General features: G+C 36.5%; 2 protein-coding genes across 17 annotated transcripts; one reads left to right on the top strand and one right to left on the bottom strand.

Moving 5' to 3' along the window:
* The first annotated feature begins 2,264 nt into the window (after window positions 1–2,264).
* LOC103943938 (zinc finger CCCH domain-containing protein 20) lies at window positions 2,265–4,084 on the top strand. Its single transcript, XM_048567370.1, is given in 2 exon segments — window positions 2,265–3,072; window positions 3,075–4,084. Coding segments are annotated over 2 exon segments (1,212 nt in total). The 5' UTR covers window positions 2,265–2,318; the 3' UTR covers window positions 3,533–4,084.
* Window positions 4,085–11,259: 7,175 nt separating this feature from the next.
* LOC125469568 (disease resistance protein RGA2-like) lies at window positions 11,260–22,840 on the bottom strand. Of its 16 annotated transcripts, none has more exons than XM_048566992.1 (18): window positions 21,317–22,840; window positions 17,569–19,485; window positions 16,895–17,280; window positions 16,634–16,801; window positions 16,366–16,452; window positions 16,110–16,251; window positions 15,815–16,005; window positions 15,044–15,715; window positions 14,696–14,958; window positions 14,560–14,590; window positions 14,268–14,445; window positions 13,741–14,164; window positions 13,225–13,351; window positions 13,018–13,140; window positions 12,464–12,909; window positions 12,318–12,377; window positions 12,040–12,225; window positions 11,260–11,942 (listed from the first exon to the last, which is right to left on the bottom strand). In XM_048566992.1, the coding sequence occupies exons 1-4, from the start codon at window positions 22,448–22,450 to the stop codon at window positions 16,792–16,794; spliced, it is 3,447 nt and encodes a 1,148-aa protein (XP_048422949.1). In that variant the 5' UTR covers window positions 22,451–22,840; the 3' UTR covers window positions 11,260–11,942; window positions 12,040–12,225; window positions 12,318–12,377; window positions 12,464–12,909; window positions 13,018–13,140; window positions 13,225–13,351; window positions 13,741–14,164; window positions 14,268–14,445; window positions 14,560–14,590; window positions 14,696–14,958; window positions 15,044–15,715; window positions 15,815–16,005; window positions 16,110–16,251; window positions 16,366–16,452; window positions 16,634–16,791. The 16 variants fall into 16 exon arrangements, with proteins under 16 accessions (XP_048422949.1, XP_048422934.1, XP_048422935.1 ...); XM_048566977.1 differs by having other exon boundaries at window positions 12,464–12,595; window positions 12,673–12,909; window positions 16,895–19,485; window positions 21,317–22,811; XM_048566978.1 differs by having other exon boundaries at window positions 15,044–15,136; window positions 15,527–15,715; window positions 16,895–19,485; window positions 21,317–22,811.
* Between the last annotated feature and the right edge of the window lie 2,563 nt (window positions 22,841–25,403).

The following is a 25,403-nucleotide window of genomic DNA, read 5'->3' as shown; positions in this document are numbered from 1 at the left end:
AATTCACCAAAAAAAAAAAAAAAGTTAATCAACTAATGTTCTTGATTATAAACCCAGTTTTAGGAGCATAGACTTTTGGAAAAATATCCACAAAAGGTGAGCCCCATCAAGAGCTGCCGACCTCTCTGGTTATCATGGACAAGGGCAAAAAGACGAATTGCATAAAGCATTGGGGATCTTTGCTTCATCTGAAGAGGATAGCCACAAACTCGACCACACACGCAAATCTGCTGCTCCATTGCAACAAGAACATTGTGGCCCAGAACTGGTTGGATCCCAATGGGGGAACACATGCCTCTAATTGGTTAATCTCAGATAATCACATCCGCAATAGAGAAAACAACAACATTTAGGGTTTTATTAGACTTAAATAATTTGATCAAAAGCAAAATCGAGCATTTTTCAATATTTAGAACATAATCACATGAGTCGTGACTTATCATTTCACTCATATTATAACACGTAAATTTATTTTTATTAAATATATTTGGCCTTGTTCAAGGGAAATATCATTTGCAGGACAATTGGATGGGACATTGATCGTGATTAAATTGACCTTTCGAGTATGCTAAAAATTTGTGGTGCACAGCACAATCTTACTAGTCAAAGAACGAAGCATAAGAATTTCTGAAAGAAGTAATTTAAGCAGTGTACATAGAGTTTTATCCATTGGAATTGACAATAAAATTAAACAAATTAGTAAAATTCGTACGTTACAAAGTATGAAATGTCTATTTTATACCTCTCGATTGCTACAAACCAAACAATGGGATCTGCATTGTCTACTAGGGTTGTTTGAGTTAAGACGAATCGTTCTTATTTCTACACTAAGGTCTAGGTTCGAGTCATGCATGGATTTGTGTAAAAAAAATAAAAAATAAAAAAAGAAGCTGAAACCCTCTCTATAAGTCACCAAAGAAATTTATAGTATAACCCTGACCCTAAAATGGGGTAGCTTTCTCTTCATCTAAACTTTCGGGTGGCAAACAATGGGATCTGCATTACGTCCAAAATTAGTGTAGTGGGTACTACCTAAGAGTAGCATCACTCCTAACTATTTTTTTCACGCATTGATGTTAACTTCACTAAAGTTGACTTGGTGGAATAATTAAATCTTGATTATACCAATACAGTCAAAAATTGGAAACAATTTATAAGATGAGTTCTTGATATGGTACGTTTTGAGTGTTGGAGAGCAAAGATTGTGCTGCATCATTAGTTTTGGTGTTCAGGAGTACAATGCGGTACATCAAATACCGTAGTACAAACTAGTTAATTTTTTTTTTTTTTTTTTTTTAAGTTTCAATCAATTATTTTATGACACTTATATATCAGATCTTGTGTTTAGAACATTAAAAATCTGTCCTTATATAGAATGCTTCTATGAGCAACAAGTCCATTTATAAAACACAATATATATTTAAAAAAGAGAATTATTATTAGCATTAAAAATATCTCATTCTACACTCAAAATTTTTTATATAAAAAAATACTATGTAAAATAAAATTTTAAATGCTAATAAAATTTCTCTTAAAAAAAATCCAAAAGTTTTTCACAAAAAGAGGATCCAGAAGCTTCTTGTTTGTTGTGAATTTATTCGGAGTTTTCTATTTTAAATTTATTTTGTTCCCTCTATTTTTCTGTTGTTTTATTTTTTTGTCGGATCATTATGGTGCTGTTTTAAATCCTTTTATTCCGATTCACACACTCTCCACCGCCATCGGAATTCCAAGGGCCTAGCAGTAATAAAGTGTCGGATCAGGATCATCTCCTGAGCTTAGGAGGTATGCGCAAATTACACGGTTCATTGATTGATTATATAAATAAAAATTTTTTTTTAAAGTTATAATAATTATAGTCATTGAATTTTGATCTAACGATCTGTGTGATTTACTCAAAGGCTCAACCTCTAAAGCGCTGGAGAGGATCTGATCCATAAAATGTCCCGTCCAATGATCATCATACAGCATGTTCATCCCATTCAGCTCACCTTCAAATCACCACCATCCACGTGGCAACGAAATCAACGCTAATGAACCTCAGCCAGTTGCGCGGGCCACGTGGAGAACAAAGGTGTACCTGTCAGAACCCAACCGAACAGCCCAGTGACCGAGAAACTCCCCGTACGTTTCTTTTAACCGCGTGATAACTGGTGCAGCAGCTCCTAGAATTTTTAACCCAACCACGGTTAACCCACAGCTTGGTTAACTCAACCACGGTTAAAAACCCACTCGGTTTTTGGTAGTTTATAAACCCACACCTTACTCATGTTCCCCCAAACACCGCCATCCACACCCCAAAAAAAACCACTGAAAAAATGATGCTCGGAGAACCGCACCGTCCTAATCCAACGGTCCACGTCCCACCGTGGCTTCAGCTGGACGATCCTACGGCCGAGATGTACTCCCCGTACCCGCTCAGCGGGGTCTCCGTTAACTCCGACGGCAATGCAAGCGGCGCTGACTTCAACAGCCCGTACTATCTCGACGAAGCACTAACGACGCTCCAGCGCTTCTTGCCGTCCAACGAGACCGACCTGGACTCCGACTCCGACATTTCTGGCCGCGAATCCGACGCGCCGGTCGACGCCTACTCCTGCGACCACTTCAGGATGTTCGATTTCAAGGTCAGAAGGTGCGCACGTGGAAGGTCACATGACTGGACCGAGTGTCCGTATGCCCACCCGGGTGAGAAGGCCCGGCGGCGCGACCCGAGGAAGTATCACTATTCGGGTACGGCCTGCCCCGATTTCCGAAAAGGTCATTGCAAGAAGGGCGACACGTGTGAGTTCGCGCACGGGGTTTTCGAGTGCTGGCTCCACCCGGCTCGCTACCGCACTCAGCCGTGCAAGGACGGCACCAGCTGCAAGCGGAGGGTTTGTTTCTTTGCTCACACGCCGGAGCAGCTTAGGGTTTTGCCTCAGCAGAGCCCCAGAGGAGCCAACTCGCTCAACTCGACTGAGTCGTATGACGGGTCGCCGCTGAGGCAGGCGATAGAGGCCGCTGCCGCTTCTTGTGTGAAAACGATGCCATTCATGTCCTCCCCACCGGAAGACTCGCCGGATGTGTCGCCGCCGATGTCTCCGATGGCCGGACAATGAGCCGGTCTCTCGGGTCGAGCTCGATAAACGAAATGGTGGCTTCCCTGAGGAACTTGCAGCTCGGAAAGGTTAAGTCTTTGCCCTCTTCTTGGAACGTTCAGCTGGGAGGATCTTCCGGATTCGGGTCTCCAGTATCTTCCGGGTTCGGGTCTCCGTGCTCTTCCGGTTTCGGATCTCCACGCGGGTCCATGCTGCGACCCGGATTCTGCAGCCTGCCTTCAACGCCAACGCGGGTCCCGGTCCGTTCCGGAATCGGGTATTTGGATTTGTGCGAGGAGGAGCCTGCAATGGAGAGGGTGGAGTCTGGAAGGGGGCTGAGAGCCAGGATGTTCGAGAAGCTGAGGGAGGAGAATTCGTTGGGCCGGGTCGACCCGGGTCCGAACTGTACCGGTGCTCCGGATGTTGGGTGGGTTTCTGAGCTGGTTCAGTGAATTGAAGGATTACTTGTCTGATAACTTGTTACTATGATGACGATTCTATTTGGGGTACTTGATTCCGGTGGCCTCTAAATATTTTGGGTCTCTCTCTCTAGATTATGTGAACAGTGCATGAATGGGGAGAGAAAGGTGGGAGTTTGACTTTGAAACCAAAGTCAAGTTGGAAGAATTTGAAGATTACGTTGTTTTGTGCAGGTGTTTTTGGAGAGACAGAAGCAGTGGGATGTGTTCTGTCGGAGAATAGTAGAATCTATGTCTTTTTGGGGGGATTATCTATGAGATTAAGGTGAAGTAGATAAATTTAAGGACGGTAATTAAGAAAAGAATTGGTCTTTTGTTGTTGTGTAGTTGAAGAAGTGGACAGCGGAAGATCATCATATCCCTCATTTGCTGTTGTTAATTATGGTGTTTTAAGGATAATTACTACCATCCCCACTTACTCATCTCTTATCAAATCATTGTAAAAACTATGCCTCTTTCTTCTGAGGAATGTAATGCTCTCTTTTGTGCTAATGCAATTATTAATGTAAATTATCATTTTATCAAGTTCTACTGTGTTGTGCTCTTCGTTCATCTGTGGTTGGATTTCTGAATTTTTTGTGTCAGCAAAATCTCAGTTGGATGTTGTATGTAATTTTTACAGTATGGTAATGGTAGTTTGGGAACTACATCACTTCTGCAGGAAAGATTGGGTTTAAATGGAAGTTGGTAAAAAGGACCCCCTTGTTGGGAACTTCGGAGAAAGTCTTTGGATTATGGGCAGCCATGCCGCCTCACGCTTCCCCCCAAATCCAAAGCTACATGCATTGATCTATTAATCCTCGCTTGCGATCAATGCATATTACTTGGGCATGTGTTCAAAAAAGTGAATCACTTTGTTTGAATCGTTGACATGTCACGATTGTCGGTACTTCCAAGAATTTTTTCAATTTCTCGTGCCAGTTTATTTACAAAGTGAATCACTTGTTTGAATTGTGACATGTCACGACTGTTGGTACTTATAAGAATTTTTTCAATTTCTCTTGTGCCAGCTAATTTACGTTTGAGTATGGAAATTTCTAATATACACCATTAACTCTATATAAATTTCTAACATCCTAAAAGTTTTATCACATTCAAGTGTACTACAATATTAGATCCTTTAAATAGCACATTCTACTCCACCATAGAACTCAACTGAGCCAAAAAAGTATAGTAGAAAACGTTACGGTAAGAATTATGATATGCACTTTAAAATTTTAATTTCATACTTCTCGTAAGAGTATTTAATTTTTTAAGTTAGAAAATTTGGAAACATGCGTAAGAGTTTTTACTTTTTAAGTTAGAAATTTTGAGTGCATAATTAAAAAATTTAGGATGTCAATAAATTTTTTTAGAATTTTCAAACAAAGATCTAACTGTACCAGATCTTTTGGAGCACGCAAGAATTTTTGTTGAGAAAAAATAAAGAGAGAGTCTACGAAATTCCAGTCTCCATACTCGACGTCTTTGAAATTGTGGGACATAGAATTGGAAATCAATGGGAAAGGAAATCTCTGGCAAAGAAAATAATCGTATTGACTTAAGGGGAAATCAATATAATCGCTGACAAAGAACAAAGCTATTTTCTCCTTCTTCCTTTGGGATTGAAAATCTTAGAGATCCTGACATCTTAACTATTCATCGAATATTATGCGGTAAAAAATTATTTAAATTTTATTATTTAAAATTAAACATAAATAATATCTAACGAAAACTAATCGTATAATATACAATGAACAGTTAGAATATATGAATACCTAGGATCCTCGTAAAGAGGATCCGGAGAGGTTCCTCATCCCTTGGTTTATTGGTTTTAACTTTTTACTATACTATATTGTTTAGTCTTGGAGTTAGCCCTTCCAACACGCAGTGGTCTTAATTTGTGCTCTTGACATTTATGTAGTCTTGGCGTGTTTCCACCGTTGGATTTCTGTTTACAAGACTTGTGAGTATTAGAGTTTTCTGATCCGACGGTGAAAGATTCGTCAATAATACGATGGGTTTTAAGTCTTTGATTTGGACCTGGATAATTACTTATGATTTGATTTTGAACGTATGGAGTAGGGTTTGTTGGAAGTATATTATTGGAGATGGTACAATGACAGGAGACTAATAATAATTTCTGGTGCAATTTGTTAATTTTCTGAGTATTTCACTGACTTTTTGGAAGGCTGGCTGGTGGAGGAAGCTGCTTTTGGCTTTTTATTACTTCTTGAAGTGTAAGGATTCTCGTCGGTTCATTTTCTTGAAGATATTAAGAATTATGTGATCGTAATCGTTCATCATATATTATAAGGTTAATTTTTATTAGGTACTATTTATATTTAATTTTAAATTTTAAAATGATTTTTGATCGCAAAATGTATAATGAACGATCATAATCACATGATTCTTAGGATTCCCAAGAAAATGATCCTGCGAGGATCCTTTTCCCTTCTTGAAACTACCCGCTTTGGATTTGAATTTACCAAAAACAACTTTCAGCTGTTAACTGCAATATATGCAGCTGATAACAGATATAACCCACTCTGATTTCATTAGAACACCTCCTAACGAAAAAAATCTTGTATAAAGACACTTTGATCACGTCATCTATAAAGTTATTTAGTGTAAGAGCTTTTCTGATACGTTCAAACTGATGACATGCAGAAAAAAATGTGTGGTATGTATTTTGGTTTCATCGCACTTGATGCATATTTTATTTGATGTGATTGTTGTCTTAATTACATAGTTATATTTAAGTTTAACCTTTTTATAAAAAAATTTCTTTTAAAGTGAGACTATTTAATTTATTTGTTACAGTATTTTTTTACATAATATTTTATAATATTAACAATAAAATTATATAAAAAAATAAAATGTCAGAGATAACACAAAGAAACAATTTATGTTTGCCAACAAACAAATAAGAGGAGATTCAAGTTCCATCTCCAGTGCCATTTTCTTCTTCCTTGTGTCACGGACAGCGATACTTATTGCCAACAGGGTCCTCCCCGGAATATTTTGATGAAGGTTTCGGAGATTCGTAAATTATGTCTGTTTATTATATATCGTACGGTTAGTTTTTATTAATACTTTTTATGTTTATTTTAAATAAAAATATTTAAAATGATTTCTAACTGCATAATGTATGATAAACAGACACGATTTACGAATTCTTAAAATCCCTACTTGTTGAACCTAGCGGCACGGAGTTTAAGAATTAGACTTGAACTATTCGAATTAGTAGCTTATTCTGCTGCTAAACTTATACAAATCAAAGGCTTCAATTTCTCTTGCGTACAAATTAAGTACTCAAATTTCTTGGTTCGTAGACTTGGGAAAAGATGCAAATTCATGAGTCATACCCTATAGGCCGCATCACATGAGAGTGTCACCATGCATCTACATGCTTGCCACGTGTATGCTTTGTGGCGCCAAACATCAATTTTGTTCAATGTCGCCTTTGCTAACCTCTTGGGAAGGCAAGTTTTGGAACCTACGGTCCTGAATTTCTCTCAATTATCTAGGCATATGCCACACAGAGGTAGATTGTCTGCCTTTCAGTTTGGATGCTCTTCTTATTTTCTTTTATTTGTCGATTAAGTCATATCAATATTTTATATTTTTATTATTTTTTATCTTATTATTTCTATTAAAAAATCAATATAAAATGTTGACATGGCTTAACTGTGATTGTTCAAGATAAAAGGAGATGAGAAGGGTACCCAAACAGAAGGGCAGACAATCTACCATCTATGCCACACACAGACCCGCCAGATTATTCTCAAAGAATATCCAATTTAGGGTACAAATAAAAATATAAAAAAAAATACCACATTTAGTATTAAAAAAATCACCCGTGTAGCACATAACATTATTAATAATATAGGACCACAGAAAAATATATATGAACCTATCGAGGAATTAAAGAAAATCAGGTATGTTTGGCCTGCCATATGTAAATTGACATGTTTGGCTTATAGCATTGGAAGAAAGAAATTGTGTAACTTGAGTTGTAAATTCCATTTTCAATCGAATTTAATCATTTAAAAATATTGCCGACAAGAGAAGTACTATGATCAATCGCTCACATTCATGCGTCAAATTTATATTTACTATTTACAAAGTGTCATTATTAGTTTATGCATATGCATGCGTACATTCCTCCTGGTCATTTTTGCTTTGTAAATACTATAAACATGAAGTACACCTTGATAATTAATTTTTTTATGGTAATTTATTTCATTTTTACTTCTCGATTCTATTTTATTAAAAATGTAAAAAAAGAAAGAATATTAAAGATAAGAGAGCACGAAAATCATTTTAATTTACTCGTTGTCAATATCAGTTTAAGTCCACTGAAATCTACATTATCAAAGAAAATTTTGACATGGGGACCATTTTTAACCAAAGGCAAAGTGAATATATAAATAAAATAATGTTGTTGGTGTGTATACTTGAGTTATAAATTCCATCTTCCATCGAATTTAATTATTTGAAAATATTGCCGACAAGAGAAGGATTATGATCCATCGCTCTCATCCATACGTCAAACTCATTTTTACTATTTACAAAATGTCATTATTAGTTTTCTTATATGCATACTTACGTTTATCTTGACGGTTCTTGTTTTGTAAATACTCTAAAAATGAAGTACGTCTTGACAATTAATTTTTTTACGATAATTTATTTTATTTTTGCTTCTCAATCCTGTTTTATTAAAAATGTTAAAAATAAAGAATATTAAAAATAAAATAAAAAGCACGAAAATCATTTCAATTTGCTTGTTGTCAATATCAGTTTATGTCCACTGAAATCTCCATTATCAAATAAAATTTAGACATGGGGTCCATTTTTAACCAAAGACAAAGTGAATATATAAATAAAATAATATTGTTGGTGTGCGTGATTGTCAAAGACCATCGGAGAAAGAAGAGGAAGAAATTGAGTAATTATGTAGTCTGATATCCCAGCAAATTGAGGTTACCGTCAAACCAAGTCACTAATGAAATCGAGTTAGTAGTTGCCAGTCGCTATCGTGCGCCGATGGGTTCGAAAGCCAAACTTTTGGATTCAGCAGTACCAATTAATATATTTCCAGTCTGATGTGTTTTAGAAACTGATTATTTATAATTTACATAGCTTAGTTTATTATGCTGAAAGCATGAGTACGATGGTGACAGAATGGACTAAAATTCAAGAAATTATTTCAAGTTATGACTAGAAATATTGATGACATGTGTGCTAGCAGGGAATTACTAAACAAGACTAAAACATGAACTACAACCTGAAAAGAATTAACTAGAATTCATGTATGAGAGTACCAAGAAGAAAAGCATACCAGCAGCAGTTCCAGAACTTGAAGCCATGACACCAAGCTTTTCAGTGAACCTTCTGTTCTCTCTCAGATGATCAAGAACTCGACTTACAAATAGGTTTAAGTCCCAATATGAGCGTGTGTTCTATGAGAAGAGAGACCACTATATATATACATGTAGTCTTTTCCATAACAGATAGGATTCCCTATTAAAATCCTTATAGGAAACAAATACTTGTTTCTTTGTTCCATAAGAACTGATCTCAATGCTATACAAAATCCTTCTTTGTCAAGGATCAACATTCCTCTTATTAACAAGACTTTTCTATCAAACTGAATACATATAGCTGGTCCCAAAACTTCTCTATCTCATACTCATATTCTTACAATGTGATCAAAGAAACCGAGATCCTGTCTGAATTTCTATGTTTGGAGTCGACGGACTCGAAGATCGAAACTAGTCATTTTAAATTTTATGGCCCTCATTAGCTCATTTTACTGGCTCATCTCACACAAATCAAGGTTCCGAATCTCTCTTTTGAACAATCCGGATCTCTGAGCTTTGAGCACAAGAGTCCGAAGACGATCTTAACACAAAGGGCAGGGTCACATGCATGACATGAATGGTGGTAACCACCTATTTGCCTTTAGATTGCTGCAAATCCGGATTCAAAAATTGGTCTAATTTGCAGTTAATTACTAGTTGTATTGATCAATAATTGTGTGCCTATTTGTGAGAAGAGAAAATCTAACACAAGCACCAGTTGTCTACTGAATGCATGCTCTTAACTACTACAGTTATAAGCTCATTTTGCGGCCAATGTTCGACTCTCTTTTTTTTTTTTTAACCATGAATAGTTTGGAACTTTCGATCAGATGGGAAATTGAACACCTTATGCATCACTGAAATGAAACATACTATTTGCTCCTCAAGAGGCTATTTTCCCATCAATGTGATAGGCTATAAAAGTTTGATTGATGGCATTGAAATTTTGAGAGAGTGAAGAATTGGACCGGGAGGGAGGAGATTTTTCATAGGGTAGAGCCAAATGAGTTGGATATTGTTCAAGGCTGGAAGGCCAACTAATTCATATCATGTTCAGTTTCATGCCATTGCCAATCATATTTTCATATTAAAACCCTCTCAACTTTTATGTATGTCGTTAGATATTACATTTGGTATTTTAATGAGTTATTTTATCTGTATGTGCCATATTATAATATGTAAGAGAGAATGACTCTTATGTGTGAGAAGTCAAGTAGTGAGTAATGTTTTATGCCATTGGCAATCCGTTATCGGTTATTATATCAGTGAGACAACAAATGCATGAAACTTGTGCAATTTAGCCTGCTTTTGAAATCATTTTCAAATGAGAGACATCATATTCGACTCACATAAATGGTAAATTTGATAACATTTTTTGTTGAAAAAAAAATGTGTTTGTTACTTAATTGTTATATGTTGAATGTCGAGTTTCTATTAGAAAATATTCTCGTATATAAAAGGAAAACAATTTTAATTTCGTTATGTCTACATGTCAATTTGACCAAATGGCTACTATTTGGTGTTTTAATTACAAATGCATGAAACCTGCGTGCTTCCTCAAACACCAACATTGACCATTCTCTCCTTCTCATTAAAAAAAAAGAGTTTTAACGAAATACTCCCGGTACTGTTCACTTTTAACGAAAAATCACTTTTTTACCTTTCCCTTATACTATTCACTACATCTTTATTTGTTATTTTTCATTAAAACTAAATTTTTTTTCTGAACGACTAAAGTTTTTTTTTTTTTTTTTTTTTAAACTTTTCATTAATTTTCTTTTAATAAAATAAAATAAATAAATATAGCGTCAGTCATACAAAGTCAAGCTTTCTAAACCTCTTTTATGGACAGATATGGATTTTATGGTTCGAAGCTCAACCAACAGGTAATTTGGACCACTTAAATCGAATTCGATAGTACTAATTAACTCATACGCTGCCTCACTTTACATAATCTAAAGACTTCAATGTCTATTTCACACAAAGGGTCCAAATTTTCTGATCTTTAAGCTCTGGACACTAATGTCAGGAGGGGATCCAAATTCCTCTTTATTATCCATCTGTCAAATTTTCAACTGTTTGCTTTAACTTGTTGTCCTAGTTTCTCTCTTCCTCATCCTCCTCTAGCTAGCGTTTGGAATCCGGCATCCGAATCACATGTCCATGCGGTCCTAGACACATTAAAGCTTACCTACTCTACATAATGACTCCACTCCCCTCTTCCAACACCTCCATGTTTCAGACGAAAGAATTTCTAGAATTTTATCGTCAATTTGACAAATTAACAATGGCTAATTGGCTATGCCTCTCCCTCTGTATGTTGTTAATAGTGTCGATATTGTTCCATTACATCGATTGAAGAAAACCCCACATCAGGAATAATATGTATTAACAAAATATGATTCTTTATTTGAGAATCATAGCCGTTGGATGAGTTTACGATAGATAAATACCACAAAGTATAGATAGTCAAAAGTTCGAACATTATTGACGGATGACGAATGTGAATGATAATTCAAGAGTAGTGACAAAGATGATTGGTATTAAGTCTTTGGTCACTATTATCTTGAAAGTTGATGACCAAAATGACAACTGCCTCCCCTTCTTTTGGCTGCAACAGCAGAAATAGGATGCTTACATGGAACCTGCATTTGTGGAATATGAACATCTGGAAATTACTCTAGATGAACTCTGGTATGGTGAACTCGTAACACGAGCTTCTTCATTTGAGCATGGAGCTCTTTCTCGATGCCTAGATGTACACCTCCATTTCCAAACACTCTGTTAACGCACAGCACAAAAGTCTCTGCTGAGAGGTGGAAGTCGTGCATGCAATTGCTGTCTCTAATGGTTTCCAGAACGAATTCACGTCAAACTCTCCTCAAATCCTTCGATCTCAAATCCCCGTTCTGGAACTCAGGAATCAGGATTCACCAACTCCACTATGTAGAGAAGATCATCATTTTCTATGATTGCAGGTTGGCCAGTAAAACTCTAAACATCAATTTTTTTCATTCAACCTTTGATAATTATAGTACCTGCAGACCAAATAAAGTAATCATAGATCACTCACTGCTCATAGATTTGTTTGTTTTTTTTAAATCAAAATTCTAAGAACACGAAATCTGAACATACTCAAGATCAAGATACCCCGCTGTACTCATGGCTGATGTCACCGCGAGTCTCACTGTCACTGGGAAAAGCCATGGACAGACCGAAATCTGCTATTTTTGCGTCCAAGTTTTCACTCAAGAGAATGTTGGCAGTATTTACATCTCTACGCACAATACGTGGATTGCACCTTTATGCAAGTAAACGGTCCTGTGAGCCAAATTTCACAATATACATAAGTTGAATTAGGCATATGAACTTGTGCAGATACATTAGCGTATGAAATAACACGAAGCACTAACCTAACGCAATATCTAGTGTTATCCGAAGTCTCATTTCCCAAGTCAGATGTGAGCTTCTATCTGCATTTGCAGCCATTGACGTGACACTCCAATATTTTGAAACCCTCTGATGGAGGACAATGCTTATAAAATATAGAACTACATACCTGAGAGAGATTCTTTTAGGTTTCCTTTAGGCATGTACTCGTATATAATATAAGTACCAAGTAGTCGGTTTCATCACAGTATCCAATAAATGAGGCCAAGTTTCTATGATGGATTCTCATCAGGAGCTCAACCTGCAGCGACAAGGAACCCATCAATCTCTAACCAACGAGACAAGGCACTTGCAATTCCAAGGAATTAAAATCCTAACTGTCAAAACTCTGTTTGGAACTCCCTAGCTCCTTCAGTTGACGATGGAGAAAGTATTTTAACCGCAACTTGAGTGCCATCTTCCAAGTAGCCATGGTATACAATCCCAAATCCTCCTTTCCCAATTTCAGTTTGAAAGTTTTCGGTGATTTCTAAAACCTCGTCACAAGTACACTGGCATTTCATTGATGCTACAGGTGTGCTACAGGTGTTTTGTTATGTTTTTCTCCATCTGCAGCTTAAGTACAAAAAGTTATGAGTTCAGACTAACTGGATAGGAATACCACTACACCATAGTAGCAGCGCCGTTTCTAACTAAATAAGTATCAAGGGTATAAAATGGTACCTGGTTTTCTTATTCTTCTCAGCTTCCAGACCAGTAAGAGCACTATAACTTGAAGGAGGGCCATTGTTGAAAGTAATGATCCAAGTATTGGAACAACAATGTTCTTCTTGCACTTGCTTGAATCTGAGCTAAAAAGAACTTATCAGCAGATAGAAAATATAAATCTAAAGGACGCAATACCATTCGCTTTCGTTAAAGAATGCTAACCTATTCAGCACTCTCCATGAACGAAACTTGCACAGAGCAGTAGGACGAGGAAACCAGTTGAGATCTTCATCTCACTGTCTCATTGCTGCCCGTGAACTACCTGGTATTTAAAATGTGTGACAATGTCCTGACCAAAAAAACAGAAAAACGTATGACAGTGTGGATTTGTAACCTCATGCTGCACAACTTGCAGAGTACATACATGATCCTTATTACATGGGGATGCTTAGTCTACATCAATCAATGGATCATGCAATGTTCATACTAAGAGAGCAATTTGGTCAAGCCAACGTATTTTTTAGTCAAAGCATGTAAAACATTGTTCCTATTAGGGTTATGTGGTGTGATACAAGTCAGGTAGACAACCTGAAGTATTAAACAAAAGTGATTAAGTCGATGACAATATAGATGCATACTTGTATTTAGCCTACACTGATTCACTGCACAACACATCCCAACCCCATTTTTAACCCACCAAGTTTTGAACATGGGATGAATGAGAGAGTTTGTAGCTACCTAGCATGCTGCTGTCATGGAAACTGCATTTGTGGAATCTGAACATCTGGAAATCACTCTAGGTGAACTCTGGTATGGTGAGATCATAACAAGAGTTTCTTCATTTGAGCCTGGAGTTCTTTCTCGATGCTTAGACACCTCCATTCCATACATTTTGTTAGTTGGCACAGCACAAAACCAACCATGGTGGCTCTAAGTTGGGAGGTGGAAGTTGTGCATGCCATTGGTGTCTTTATTGATTTCCCGACCGAATTCACATCGAACTCTCCTTGAATCCTTCGATCCAAATTAGTTGTTAAATCACCATTCTGGAACTCAGGATTCACCCACTCCACGATGTGGACAAGATCATCACTTTCTATGATTGCAGCCTTGCAGGTTGGCCAGTAAAACTCTACAATTCAACCTTTGATAATTATAGTACCTGCAGACAATAAAAAGTAATCATAAATAAACCACTCACTGTTCATACATTTGTATTTATAACATGATAAAAAATCTAATAGAACACGGAAATTTGAACATACTCGTGATCAAGATAACCCGCTCTGCCCATGACCGATGTCACTACACAAGTCCCATTATCACTGGAAAAAACCACGGATAGACCGAAACCTGCTATTTTCAAGTCCAAGTTTTCGTTGTACTATGCTTGCTCTCCTCTCTTAATGCAATTCTCCTATTGGATTCCCTTCTTAAGTGTAGCTGAAATACAAATCCAATTTATCTGTGATTACCGTATTCTAGATAACTCAGACATGATTTTATTCAAGGATGAAAGATTGAAGAAAGAAGGTGCACATTGACTAAACAGATTACCTTACACAAAATTGGTCTCATAAAAATGTATCTGCACCATAACACCATGTGGAACATGTCTTAGAACATATTCGAATGCAACTAAGACAAGAGAACAGAACCAATCACGAATTACTGTTTCGGGAAAGAAACCTACACTTGACTGTCAGAAATGCGAGAAAACTTGGGCCAGTCGAGCAGATTGCTTCTTTTAATTTAGAACACAACAGTAAAATTTGGACTGGCTTTCCTACTGTCGACAGATACTTCAGGTTCCCACAACAGTGAGTAGATCGATCGTCGACACATGAAAGGTTCCGTCATCACTCTGGTAAGACCCTTCTGAATCATCCAGTGCCATTGTTGATGGTAATGATCCAAGTATTGGAACAACAATATTCTTCTTGAGCTTGCTTGAATCTAATCCAAAATTACTTATCAGCAGATAGAAAATATAAATCTGAAGGATGCAATGCCATTCGCTTTCGTTAAAGGAAATGCTAACCTATTGGGCACTCTCCATGAACAAAACTTGCACAGAGCAGTAGGACGAGGAAACCAGTTGAGATCATCTCTCTGTCTCATTGCAGCCTATGAACTACCAGGTATTTAAAACGCGTGACAATGTCCCGACCAAAAAAACAGAAAAACGTATATGAGTGTGGATTTGTAACCTCATGCTGCACAATGATCCTTATTACATGGGGATGCTTAGTGTACGTCAATCAATGGATAATGCAATGTTCATACTAGAGCAATTTGGTCAAGCCAACGTATTTTCTAGTCAAAGCATTTCTAACAGGGTTATGTGCTGTGACACAACCCCAAGTATTGGACAAAAGTGATTAAGTTGAGGACAAAATAGATACATACTAGCATGTAGCTTACACTGATTCACTGCACTACAGATCCCACACCCATTTTTAACCCACCCCCATTTTTAACCCACCAAGTTTTGAACATGGGATGAATGAGAGTTTGTAGCTACCTAGCATGGTGCAGTCATGGAACCTGCATTTGTGGAATCTGAACATCTGGAAATCACTCTAGGTGAACTATGGTATGGTGAAATCGTAACACGAGTTTATTCATTTGAGCCTAGAGTTCTTTCTGGATGCCTAGGCACCTCCATTTCCAAAGGTTGTGTTAGTTGACATGGCACAGCACAAAACCCATGCTGCAGACCAAAAAACGTAATCATAAACCACTAACTGTTCTTACATTTATATTCATAACATGATAAAAAATCTAAAAGAACAAGGAAATTTGAACATACTCTGGATCAAGATAACCCGCTGTGCCCATGACTGATGTCACCACACGAATCCCATTATCACTGGTAAAAACCATGGACATACTGAAATCTGCTATTTTCATGTCCAAGTTTTCCTTGTGCTGGGATTGCCTCCTCTCTTAATGCAATTTTTTCATTCAATTTTTTCATTCAACCCTTGATAACTATAGTACCTGCAGACCAAAAAATGTAATCACAAATAAACCACTCACTGTTCATACATTTGTGTTTATAACATGATAAAAAATCTAATAGACACACAGAAATTTGAACATACTCTCGATCAAGAAAACCCGCTCTGCCCATGACCAATTCACCACACAAGTCTCATTATCACTGGAAAAAAAACCATGGACAGACTGAAATCAGCTATTTGTCCTTTCCTACAATTCTCTTACTGGAATCCCTTCTTAAGTGAGCTGAAATACAAATCCAATTTATCTGTGATTAATGTATTCTAGATAACTTGACATGGTTTTATTTAAGGATGAAAGCTTTGAACAAAGAAGTTACATATTGACTAAACAGATTACCTTCCATAAAATTGGTCTAATAAAACTGTGTAAGTTGAGAGGACGTGCACACAGTGAGAAGAAACACAACCTTGTACAAAAGTATATCTGCACCATAACAAGTAACAACCATGCGCAACATGCCTTAGAACATATTTGAACATTATAACATATACAGAATAACCGCAGACTCGTAAACAGTTGCAAAAAAAATTAATGTTCTTCCACGAGGCTAAAAGACAAGAGAAGAGAACAAATCATGAATTGCTGTTTCGGGAAAGAAACCTACACTTGACTCTGGGAAATGCCAGAAATTTTACGCAACAGTAAAATTTGGATTGGCTTCCCCAGTGCCGATAGATACTTGAGATTCCCACAACGGTGAATAGATAGATGGTCGATTCATGACAGGTTCCGTCATCACTCTGGTAAGAGCCTTTTGAATCATCACCAAACACTGCAGAAAACGAGAGTGAATGAAGAATTTTGAACAAAATATACATGCATAATTGATTGGAGATAAAATAAGGGCTCCAAAAATAAAAATTACCTCTTATCTGGAATGTGAGAAATCTTTGGCCATTCTGGGCCGCTGTCCTTGGCGCATCTTTCTCCCAGTTGGGGACACCGTCGGATCTCTAGCTTATGTAATTTGGTTAGGCGTTGCATAGCTTCGACCGTAGGCAGATACATCAGGTTCTTACATTTCCAAATTTCCAACTTAGTAAGAGAAGTGAGGTTGCCCAACCACTCTGGAAGAGCCTCCAGACCATCGAATTTCCAAATTTCCAACATAGTTAGAGAAGCAGAGTGTTGAATTTGCTGAGGCAGAGACTTGAGCTTAGGCCACCCGTGCAATGTTAATTCTTTCAGTTTCGATGGGACCTGAAAATCCGGGAAAGAATCGAGCTCCTCGTAGAATGGACCGATCTCCATCTTTTCCAAACGAGATAGAGAGTGCAGCCCCTTGGGCAAATACATCAGGTTCCCACAATCACGAATTGTCAACTCAGCAAGAGATGTGAGGTTGCCCAACCACTCTGGAAGAGCCTCCAGACCATCGAAACCATAAATGGACAAATATGTTAGAGAAGCAGAGTGTTGAATTTGCTGAGGCAGAGACTTGAGCTTAGGCCACCCGTTCAATGTTAATTCTTTCAGTTTCGATGGGACCTGAAAATCCGGGAAAGAATCGAGCTCCTCGTAGAATGGACCGATCTCCATCTTTTCCAAACGAGATAGAGAGTGCAGCCCCTTGGGCAAATATTGTAATTTCCCACAATTAGATAAATCTAAAGAGGAAAGAGATTGTAAGCTGGAGACATTGTGATCCGCCAGAGATATCAAATTGGAGCCTCTGGGAATAGCCTCTAGATTAGGGCAATTGCTGACAGTCAAATGGGTAAGAGATGTGCAGGATGCAAGCCCACTCGGTAGACTTATTAATCCATGACATCCCCAAATAATCAACTTAGTGAGGGACGTGAGGTTGTCTAAACTGGGAATAGCCTCTAGATTAGGGCAATGGCTTATTAGCATACACTCAAGAGAGACGGGGGTTTGTAGCCCATGACCCGACAAAGTCCTCAAATTTCGACAGATACCAATATCCAGTTTGCGAAGACTAGTACAAGAATGGAGCCCACTCAGTATACTTGTGAATCCATCGCATTCCTCAATTGTCAATTCACGGAGGGATGTGCAACCGTTTAAAGACAAGTCCCCCTCGAGAGTAGTGCACCTCTTAATAACCAAATCACGGAGTGAGGGCAGACTCTGAATTGAAGTGCATCTTAGCTTTGGGCAATCTTCTATCCTCAACACCTGAAGAGATTGGGATGGTGAAATTTGGAAGGATTCTAGATTGCCGCAATCCTCAATTTCCACCGTCTCAAGTGAGGGGCAATATTCTAACCCACAACACAAGCTCAACAATTGCTGACAGCTCCTAGTTCTCAAATAACGGAGATTGGTTTCTCGACAATTTCTCATCATCCACGATGCAAATTTAGTACCCTTGAATTCCTCAATCGTCAAGCTTTCTAAGTTGGGGTGCGGTTGGAGTCCTTCAAGAATATCATCGTCAAGAAAATTGCCATTTCTTTCTTCCCCCCATTTTAATATCAATTTTCGTATGTTTGCCTTTTCCACTAATTTTGATTTCATTGCTTCTTCCTTGTCCCTCACAAATTCCAATGATCCAATAACTAGTTCCCCTTTCAGTTCATTTAACCCACCTAGCTCATCAAGTCTATGACGCCTTGCTCTATCCAATTTAAAAGAAGGTAGCGTTTGAAGATGAGTCAATCTTGTCATCCCAAATGGAACTTCCACATCCTCGTAGAAATAAACATGTCTCAAGTTGATCAAATTTTCCATTTCCCTAGGAAACGTTTTAATATCTATATCTGACATTCTTAATGTCTCAAGATTATAGAGCTTGCCAATAGATTTGGGGAGTTCTTCTATTCCTGTCCGGGAAATGTTAAGATACCTCAAGCGTTTCAACTTTCCAATTGAGATGGGCAACTCCTCAATTCCGGCACCGAATAAATTCAACGTCCGTAAATCTTTGAACCTTTGAAAGGTGTTACTAGGGACCCTGCAATCAACAAACAACGACCGCAATCTCTCAACACTCCCTTTTGGAATTCTTTCAATTGTAGTGGAAGAAATATGCGCAACATGTTGAATCTCAATTTCATCATCATCCATCTGATCCAAGTCTCGCGTCAAGCTTTCAGATTTGAATGCTTTTTTTGCAAGATCATGCACCAGATCGTGCATCTTGCAAATGGTAATGCCGTACTCTTCTCTAGCATCTTGAAATAAAGAGTTTTGCAATAGAATATTAAAATATTCATTACCTATATCCTCCATACTTATGTTGGGAGAAGAATGGAGATATCCTTGAGCCATCCAGAGCTGGACCAAGTCATCTTTTTTAATTTCAAAATCTTTCACAAACATTGAGCAATATGCAAAACATTGCTTCAATGATGACGGTGTTAAATTATCAAAACTCAACTTCAAGACCGACATGATTTTCTGATCTTCATTTGGTAATTCCCATATTTTACTTTCTAGAATTGACGACCATTCACGCCTACTATTTTCAGAACGCATTAGGCTTCCTAAAACCTGTTGATACATAAGTTTGTTAGTTTCTATATATTTTATAATATAAAAAGGTGATTCTTAAAATAACAATCCCAAATTATAGCTTCATTGAATTTTGAATAGAGTGATGAGCAAAACAAAGATGCATTAAACTCAACTTCGTTTTGTATCGATCAGAATTGCAAGATTGCTCTCCAATATTTTTGCTTGTTAGAAGAGAAATACCAAGGAGACTTGCGAGCCAAGTAAGAATTAGTCTTGGAATTAAACTCAAAGATACTTGGTTAGATCATTTAACTATAAGTGTTAATTTAGTACTTATGATAACCGAGTAATTGAACAATTTGTAACAATGCACTAGGAAGGTAGTATTTTGAAGGAGCGTTTTGATCCACATTTTTTATAGCGAACTATAAAGAAACATTAAATTTACACAGCCGCGCGGTGAGCATAGAGCGAACTATTCTTTCGCCATTTACTAAAGAAACACTAAATTTGATCAAACGGTTATACGACTTCGGATTTGGATGATTTTTGTAGAGATGATATTTGAGAAAAGATATAAAAATAGACGGTTAAATCGTTGAAATATACAAACATATATATATATATATATATTATAAACAAATTGATCCTTTAAAAGCTCATTATTATGTTTTTCATGCAATTTTCTTTTTAAAATGTTCGGACAAAATTAAATATACCAAGTTAAGGTTTTTTATAATGGCGATTCTGTTGATTATTTAATTGTACTTATATTAGCAAACTAAAATGTTTTAGGTTCAACTCATATGAACGAGGATAACGTTTTGAATTTGTTTGAGTTCAAAATCATACTCAAACATGACCTAGCCCAATTCCCGTTAAGAGTAGAATAGTAAAAATCATAGTCATACATTACCCTAATTCTGCAAACTAATCCTTTATGGAGAAAGCCACCAATCTATGTCTTCGACTGGCGAACCATTTTTGTGTGTAATTAATGTCTCATATTACAAACTTATTTCTGAACTCCTTATTAATCGTTTAATACCTATTTTAGGTAAACGTATTTGACAAAAGCAAGATGTTTTTTTCTTCCCATTCGATTGATTAATTTAATATGGGATATCAGAGTAATGCTAGAGAGACCAACTACTTCAATCATATTCATAGACCACATGATGTGTTAGTTGATGGTTGGACACATTATTCAAATCATTAAAGAAAAAATCCAACTATCAATCGCTACATCATGCGGTCTACAAAATATGATTTCCCTACTCCCTAGCATAAAATTGCAAAGAGAAACTTGATATGAAAAACAAGTTGGGTCATAATCGTTATCAATTAGCATCATCTTTCTCTATGATTAAAACAATTAGGCTTTAATGACACTTGGATTAAATCTTATTGGGTTTGAGAATCCTGTTTTCCTAGACTTCAATGACTAAGAAAATGATTGTCGCTCACCGTTAGATCTTTAATCCAACGGTACAGGAAAAATACAGCAAAAAAGTTAAATGAGCACCAGCCATTAGATTAAGATCGAATGGTGGGTGACCATCATTTTCTTGGTAATTGTATTATAGGAGAACAATTCTGTTGGGTTTGATAGGGTTTCTTCCGTTTGTGTAGTTAATTGGCTATTCAATCGTATTGACCTCAAACCTCTGTGGCTAAAAGAAATAGAGGATTCAAAGCCAAGTCTATGTTTTCTCCTTTAAGAAAATTTACTCCCTTATTTGTATAGTTTATACTTTAACATTAGTTTATACGACTTTATGCATAACATTTGTTTATATATATTTATGTTACTAAAATAAAAAAACCAAATAAAAGATAGCAAGGGGGAATATGACAATAGACATACCTTTGCCACCAATGGTACACCGGCACACTTTTCAGCTATCGCCCTTCCAATGCCCTCTTGATCTGAATCTAGAGAACGACCATTACCATTTGGTAATGCTTCACCCTTTAATATGGACCAGCAATCCTCCTTTGACAGGAGCTCCAAATCACACTTCGGCATTGTCCCCGTGATTGATGCAACCTTTTCACTGCGGGTAGTAACAATGGTAATGCTTCCGGGAGCAGAATTGAGTCTCCACAAACAATCCGTAAAACTCTTCCATAAATCCTCAGCTTCGTTCCAAACATCATCGAGTATCAGCATATATCTCTTCCCTTGCAACCTTTCTTTGAGGTTATTCTGCAATGCTTCCCGACCTTTAAGTCCAGTGATTTCTGGGTGGAGCAATTCAAGCATCTTACTTAGAATCGAATTAACGTCAAAAGAGTCGGATACACACACCCACATTTTTTCCTGGAAATGTCCACCAATAGCACCATCGTTGAATATTGATTTTGCCAAAGTCGTCTTTCCGAGTCCTCCCATGCCCACAATGGCCTTAACTGAGAGGTTCTTTTCCTGATTCTTGGACTCGATCAAGGTCGCAATGATATCCGACACAGTCTTCTCCCTTCCAATGATCTTCTCATCCTGACGGAAGCTTGAGACGGTTTCTCTGTCCCTCATAATTGGAGGAGGGGTTTGATCTACTGTGCTTGCAACGAATTCAACGAAAGCTGTCTCACTCTTGAGAGTAGCCAGGGACGCATTGATGTTCTTAATCTTGTGTGCCATCTTTTGACGAAATAAAATGGGATTGGAGAGCGAAAGGAAGTTAAGTACCTTCTTCTGGATGTGGTTTTGCAGTTCTGCTTTACGCCGGAGAACTTCATAGTTGATGTCCTCCAAGACATCATCGGCATCATGAGCTACGTCTTTCAGTCTTTTCACCCAGTCCTCCAAGACGGCATCGTGACGTGGTCGGTGGGAAATATAGCCTAAGAACCGTTGAATCGCAGGTAACGATTGACGAAGCTCAGTTAGCTCTTTTTTGAATCCTCGGAAAAGACCGATTTCTTGAGCAGCAAGTGAAGCGACCGACGTCAGTATTCCCTCCACCGGATAAGTGATGAGACCCTCGACCACATCCATACTCGCGCGACAAAGGGAGATTAGAGAGTAGAAAGCAGAGAACTGGGAGAAAGCCAAGGAAGGACACAAGAAGAGCGAATAAGATGAATGAAAGGCTTAACAATAATTCAAGAAAATGCGGTATAAGAAGAAAGGACCCCTTATAATTGACGCCACTTTACACCTGTGAGCGTCAACATAATGTTCAAGAGCATTATTAACCCTTCTTATCAGCAAAGATTCTTTCTAAACAACTTCAGTCAATAATGGAGGCCGACTTTAATAAAGTAAAGATAATTGAATTGAAAAGACAAGAAAGAATATCATCTTATTTAATAGTATGATTTAGTGGTATTCTTTTTTATTTATAAGTAAGAGATATTAGGTTCGATTCTCGTCAAAGATAAAGTTGAACAACATTATTGTTAAACTCACACATTTTCTCTTAATGGATGTAATATCTTTTGTGAAGGAAAAAAAAAAGACAAAAATATAAACCCATTTTATTAGCAAAGATGCTCTAAAAATTTATTATCTGAAATTATTCATATAAAAGATAAAAAGAAAGAAGATGTGGATAAGAAGATGAGAGAAACATATCAAGATGAAAGGACCCCTATAATTGATGCCACTTTACACCTGTGAACTTGGTTTGGTGTTGGTGAGTCTGAGCACTTTTCACGCGGTGACTCATTTATTGGATTAAATTATTTTGATTAGTCAATATTTATTGGTCTTCTATGGATTTTTGTCAGGACTTGGTACTGATGACTATTCAACCCTACCCGGTCCTGTCACTTCATCTTCAACATTATTTCGCATACGCAGTGGTATTTCCATATTTAACTTTACTTTTCATTCTTAATTTTATTGAATGAATTGAAAGAGAATAATTAAACAAAATTAATAAAAATATATCAGAAATAAAAATGATTGTGTAAATAAGACTTTCACATAAAATGTGTTTTCTTTTACACAATCGAGCTAGAAACTTGTCTCTTATACATCGAATTGGCTAGTAATTTACACTCATATTTCTACCTTTTTCATTGACTATGGTAAACCTAAACCTAACAAGAAAATGTGGTAGCTATTACAATCGAACGCTAGGAATTCGTCTCCAACACTACACATAAGCTTTTAAATTGGTCTTGGTTTTAGCGGTTTATAAATACGTCAAAATTCAACGAAATCAAACCAAACTAATTATAGTTTGATTTAGTTCAACCTAAAATTGCATTTGTTTTCATTATAAAAGTCATACCAAACTTCTTTGATTGATTTTTATACAACCATATATATACATAGCTAAAAGTTAAATCAAAACTTTTTGGATTGAGGTGTAGTATAAATTTGTATCGAACTCGTCATTCATGAAATTCAAACTTAAGACCTATTATTTATAAGTACAAAAAATACCGTTAGATCATAATATTAAATGACAACCTCTTGGATGGTTTAGTTTGAACAATATTTTCATACAACAATATATTTACATTAAATTGAGATAAAGTGGACAAAAATGCTCTCCGGATCCTTATTTAGGAACTTTTATCACTATTTCTAAAAGTTTATTTAAAGAATTTAAAGAAATATTCGGGTTTTTAAAAAAAATATTGTTTTTTATGAAAAGTTCTTATAGTGTAATTTTCAGATTAATATAAAATCTAAAATATTGAATAATTATTATTCATGTATGGAAAAGCTAAAAAAATATCTCTACCCAGCTTTTCAACAATTAAAAAAAAATTATGTGAAAAACCAAAATGAAAATTTCACGTGGGTGGGATCAAGAAACAAGGTAAAAGACAAAAAACCAGCTGGTGTGGGTCACTTTTCTGCACAAAATCAACAGAGGCCCACTATACAATTTTCACATTTGAGATTTTCTTTTGAAGTATTTAGTGAGTTTTTATATATTGAAATATTTTTTTGACAAAAAAAATATTGGAATATTTTAAAGACTTTAATTTCGACTCTTTAAAAACTTTTTATCTTTATATTTAGAGATTGTACTATTATAAAGACTTTGTTTAGGTTCTTTATTGAAGATGTTCTAACATAATAAAAAAGTGAAAGCAGATCAAGACCACATAAATATAAATTCATCTTATCTGCAATCTCTCTCGACAACTTTAGATGATAGTGTAGACCCAACTTTAACAAAGTAAATTAAAGATATTTATAAAAAAATAATAACAACTTCATTGGTACATTCAAAAGTGTATGTACAATAAGGAGATTCAAATTAAATACGTATTCGCTCTTTAGTACTAACGAGACTCATCAGATAAAAAAACCCCCAAGGAATTATAGACAATTGGAATTCACGGAACAACTATACAAATTCTACATATGTCATTTGGTTTACAAGTTGATCACTGCGTGTACCTTCAGTAATATCTTGTTTACAATTTGTTCGGATTTGCAGATCCTCCATCTTCTAAGATTGAGGAAAAAATTTCAACACTGCCTTCCTTGTAATTGCTGTAATGAGATGAGTTGTTGTTTTCATGGGGCAAGTCCTAATGAATCCTATAGCTATTGGACCCCATCCCCCTTGTGTTTGGCATCGGTGGCACCATTGTGTTTGGCAATCAATGCAAAATTACGTACAATAATTTAAGTATCAAACAAAATGTAAACTTCATTACGGAATCAGCCATGATGAATGAAATAATGACATAAAAGTAAATAAGAAAAGGGCTTGACCTAATATAGATATTTCATATCCAAAATGTTCTTACGATTAAAACCAAGTTGTAGCAAATAGGTTTTCATTAGGGATGTGATATCCACATACCCTATTTTACTTCTTACACATCTTTTTAATTTTCGGGCGTCAGATTGGATGAATTGAAGAAGATCAACGGAAAGAAATTATTAAGGGGTGTGTGAGAAGTAATGATGATTGAAATTGAAAAGACAAAAAAAAAATATAATGTTATTTAGTAGTATGATATAGTGATATTCT

Source organism: the organism of the source record quoted next, unplaced genomic scaffold (genome assembly GCF_019419815.1).
Source record: "Pyrus x bretschneideri cultivar Hongxiangsu unplaced genomic scaffold, Pyrus_bretschneideri_v1 Contig44, whole genome shotgun sequence".
NCBI classification, from domain to species: Eukaryota; Viridiplantae; Streptophyta; class Magnoliopsida; order Rosales; family Rosaceae; genus Pyrus; species Pyrus x bretschneideri.
Note: the sequence above shows the minus strand (reverse complement) of the source record. Positions and strands in the feature narration are given on the sequence as shown.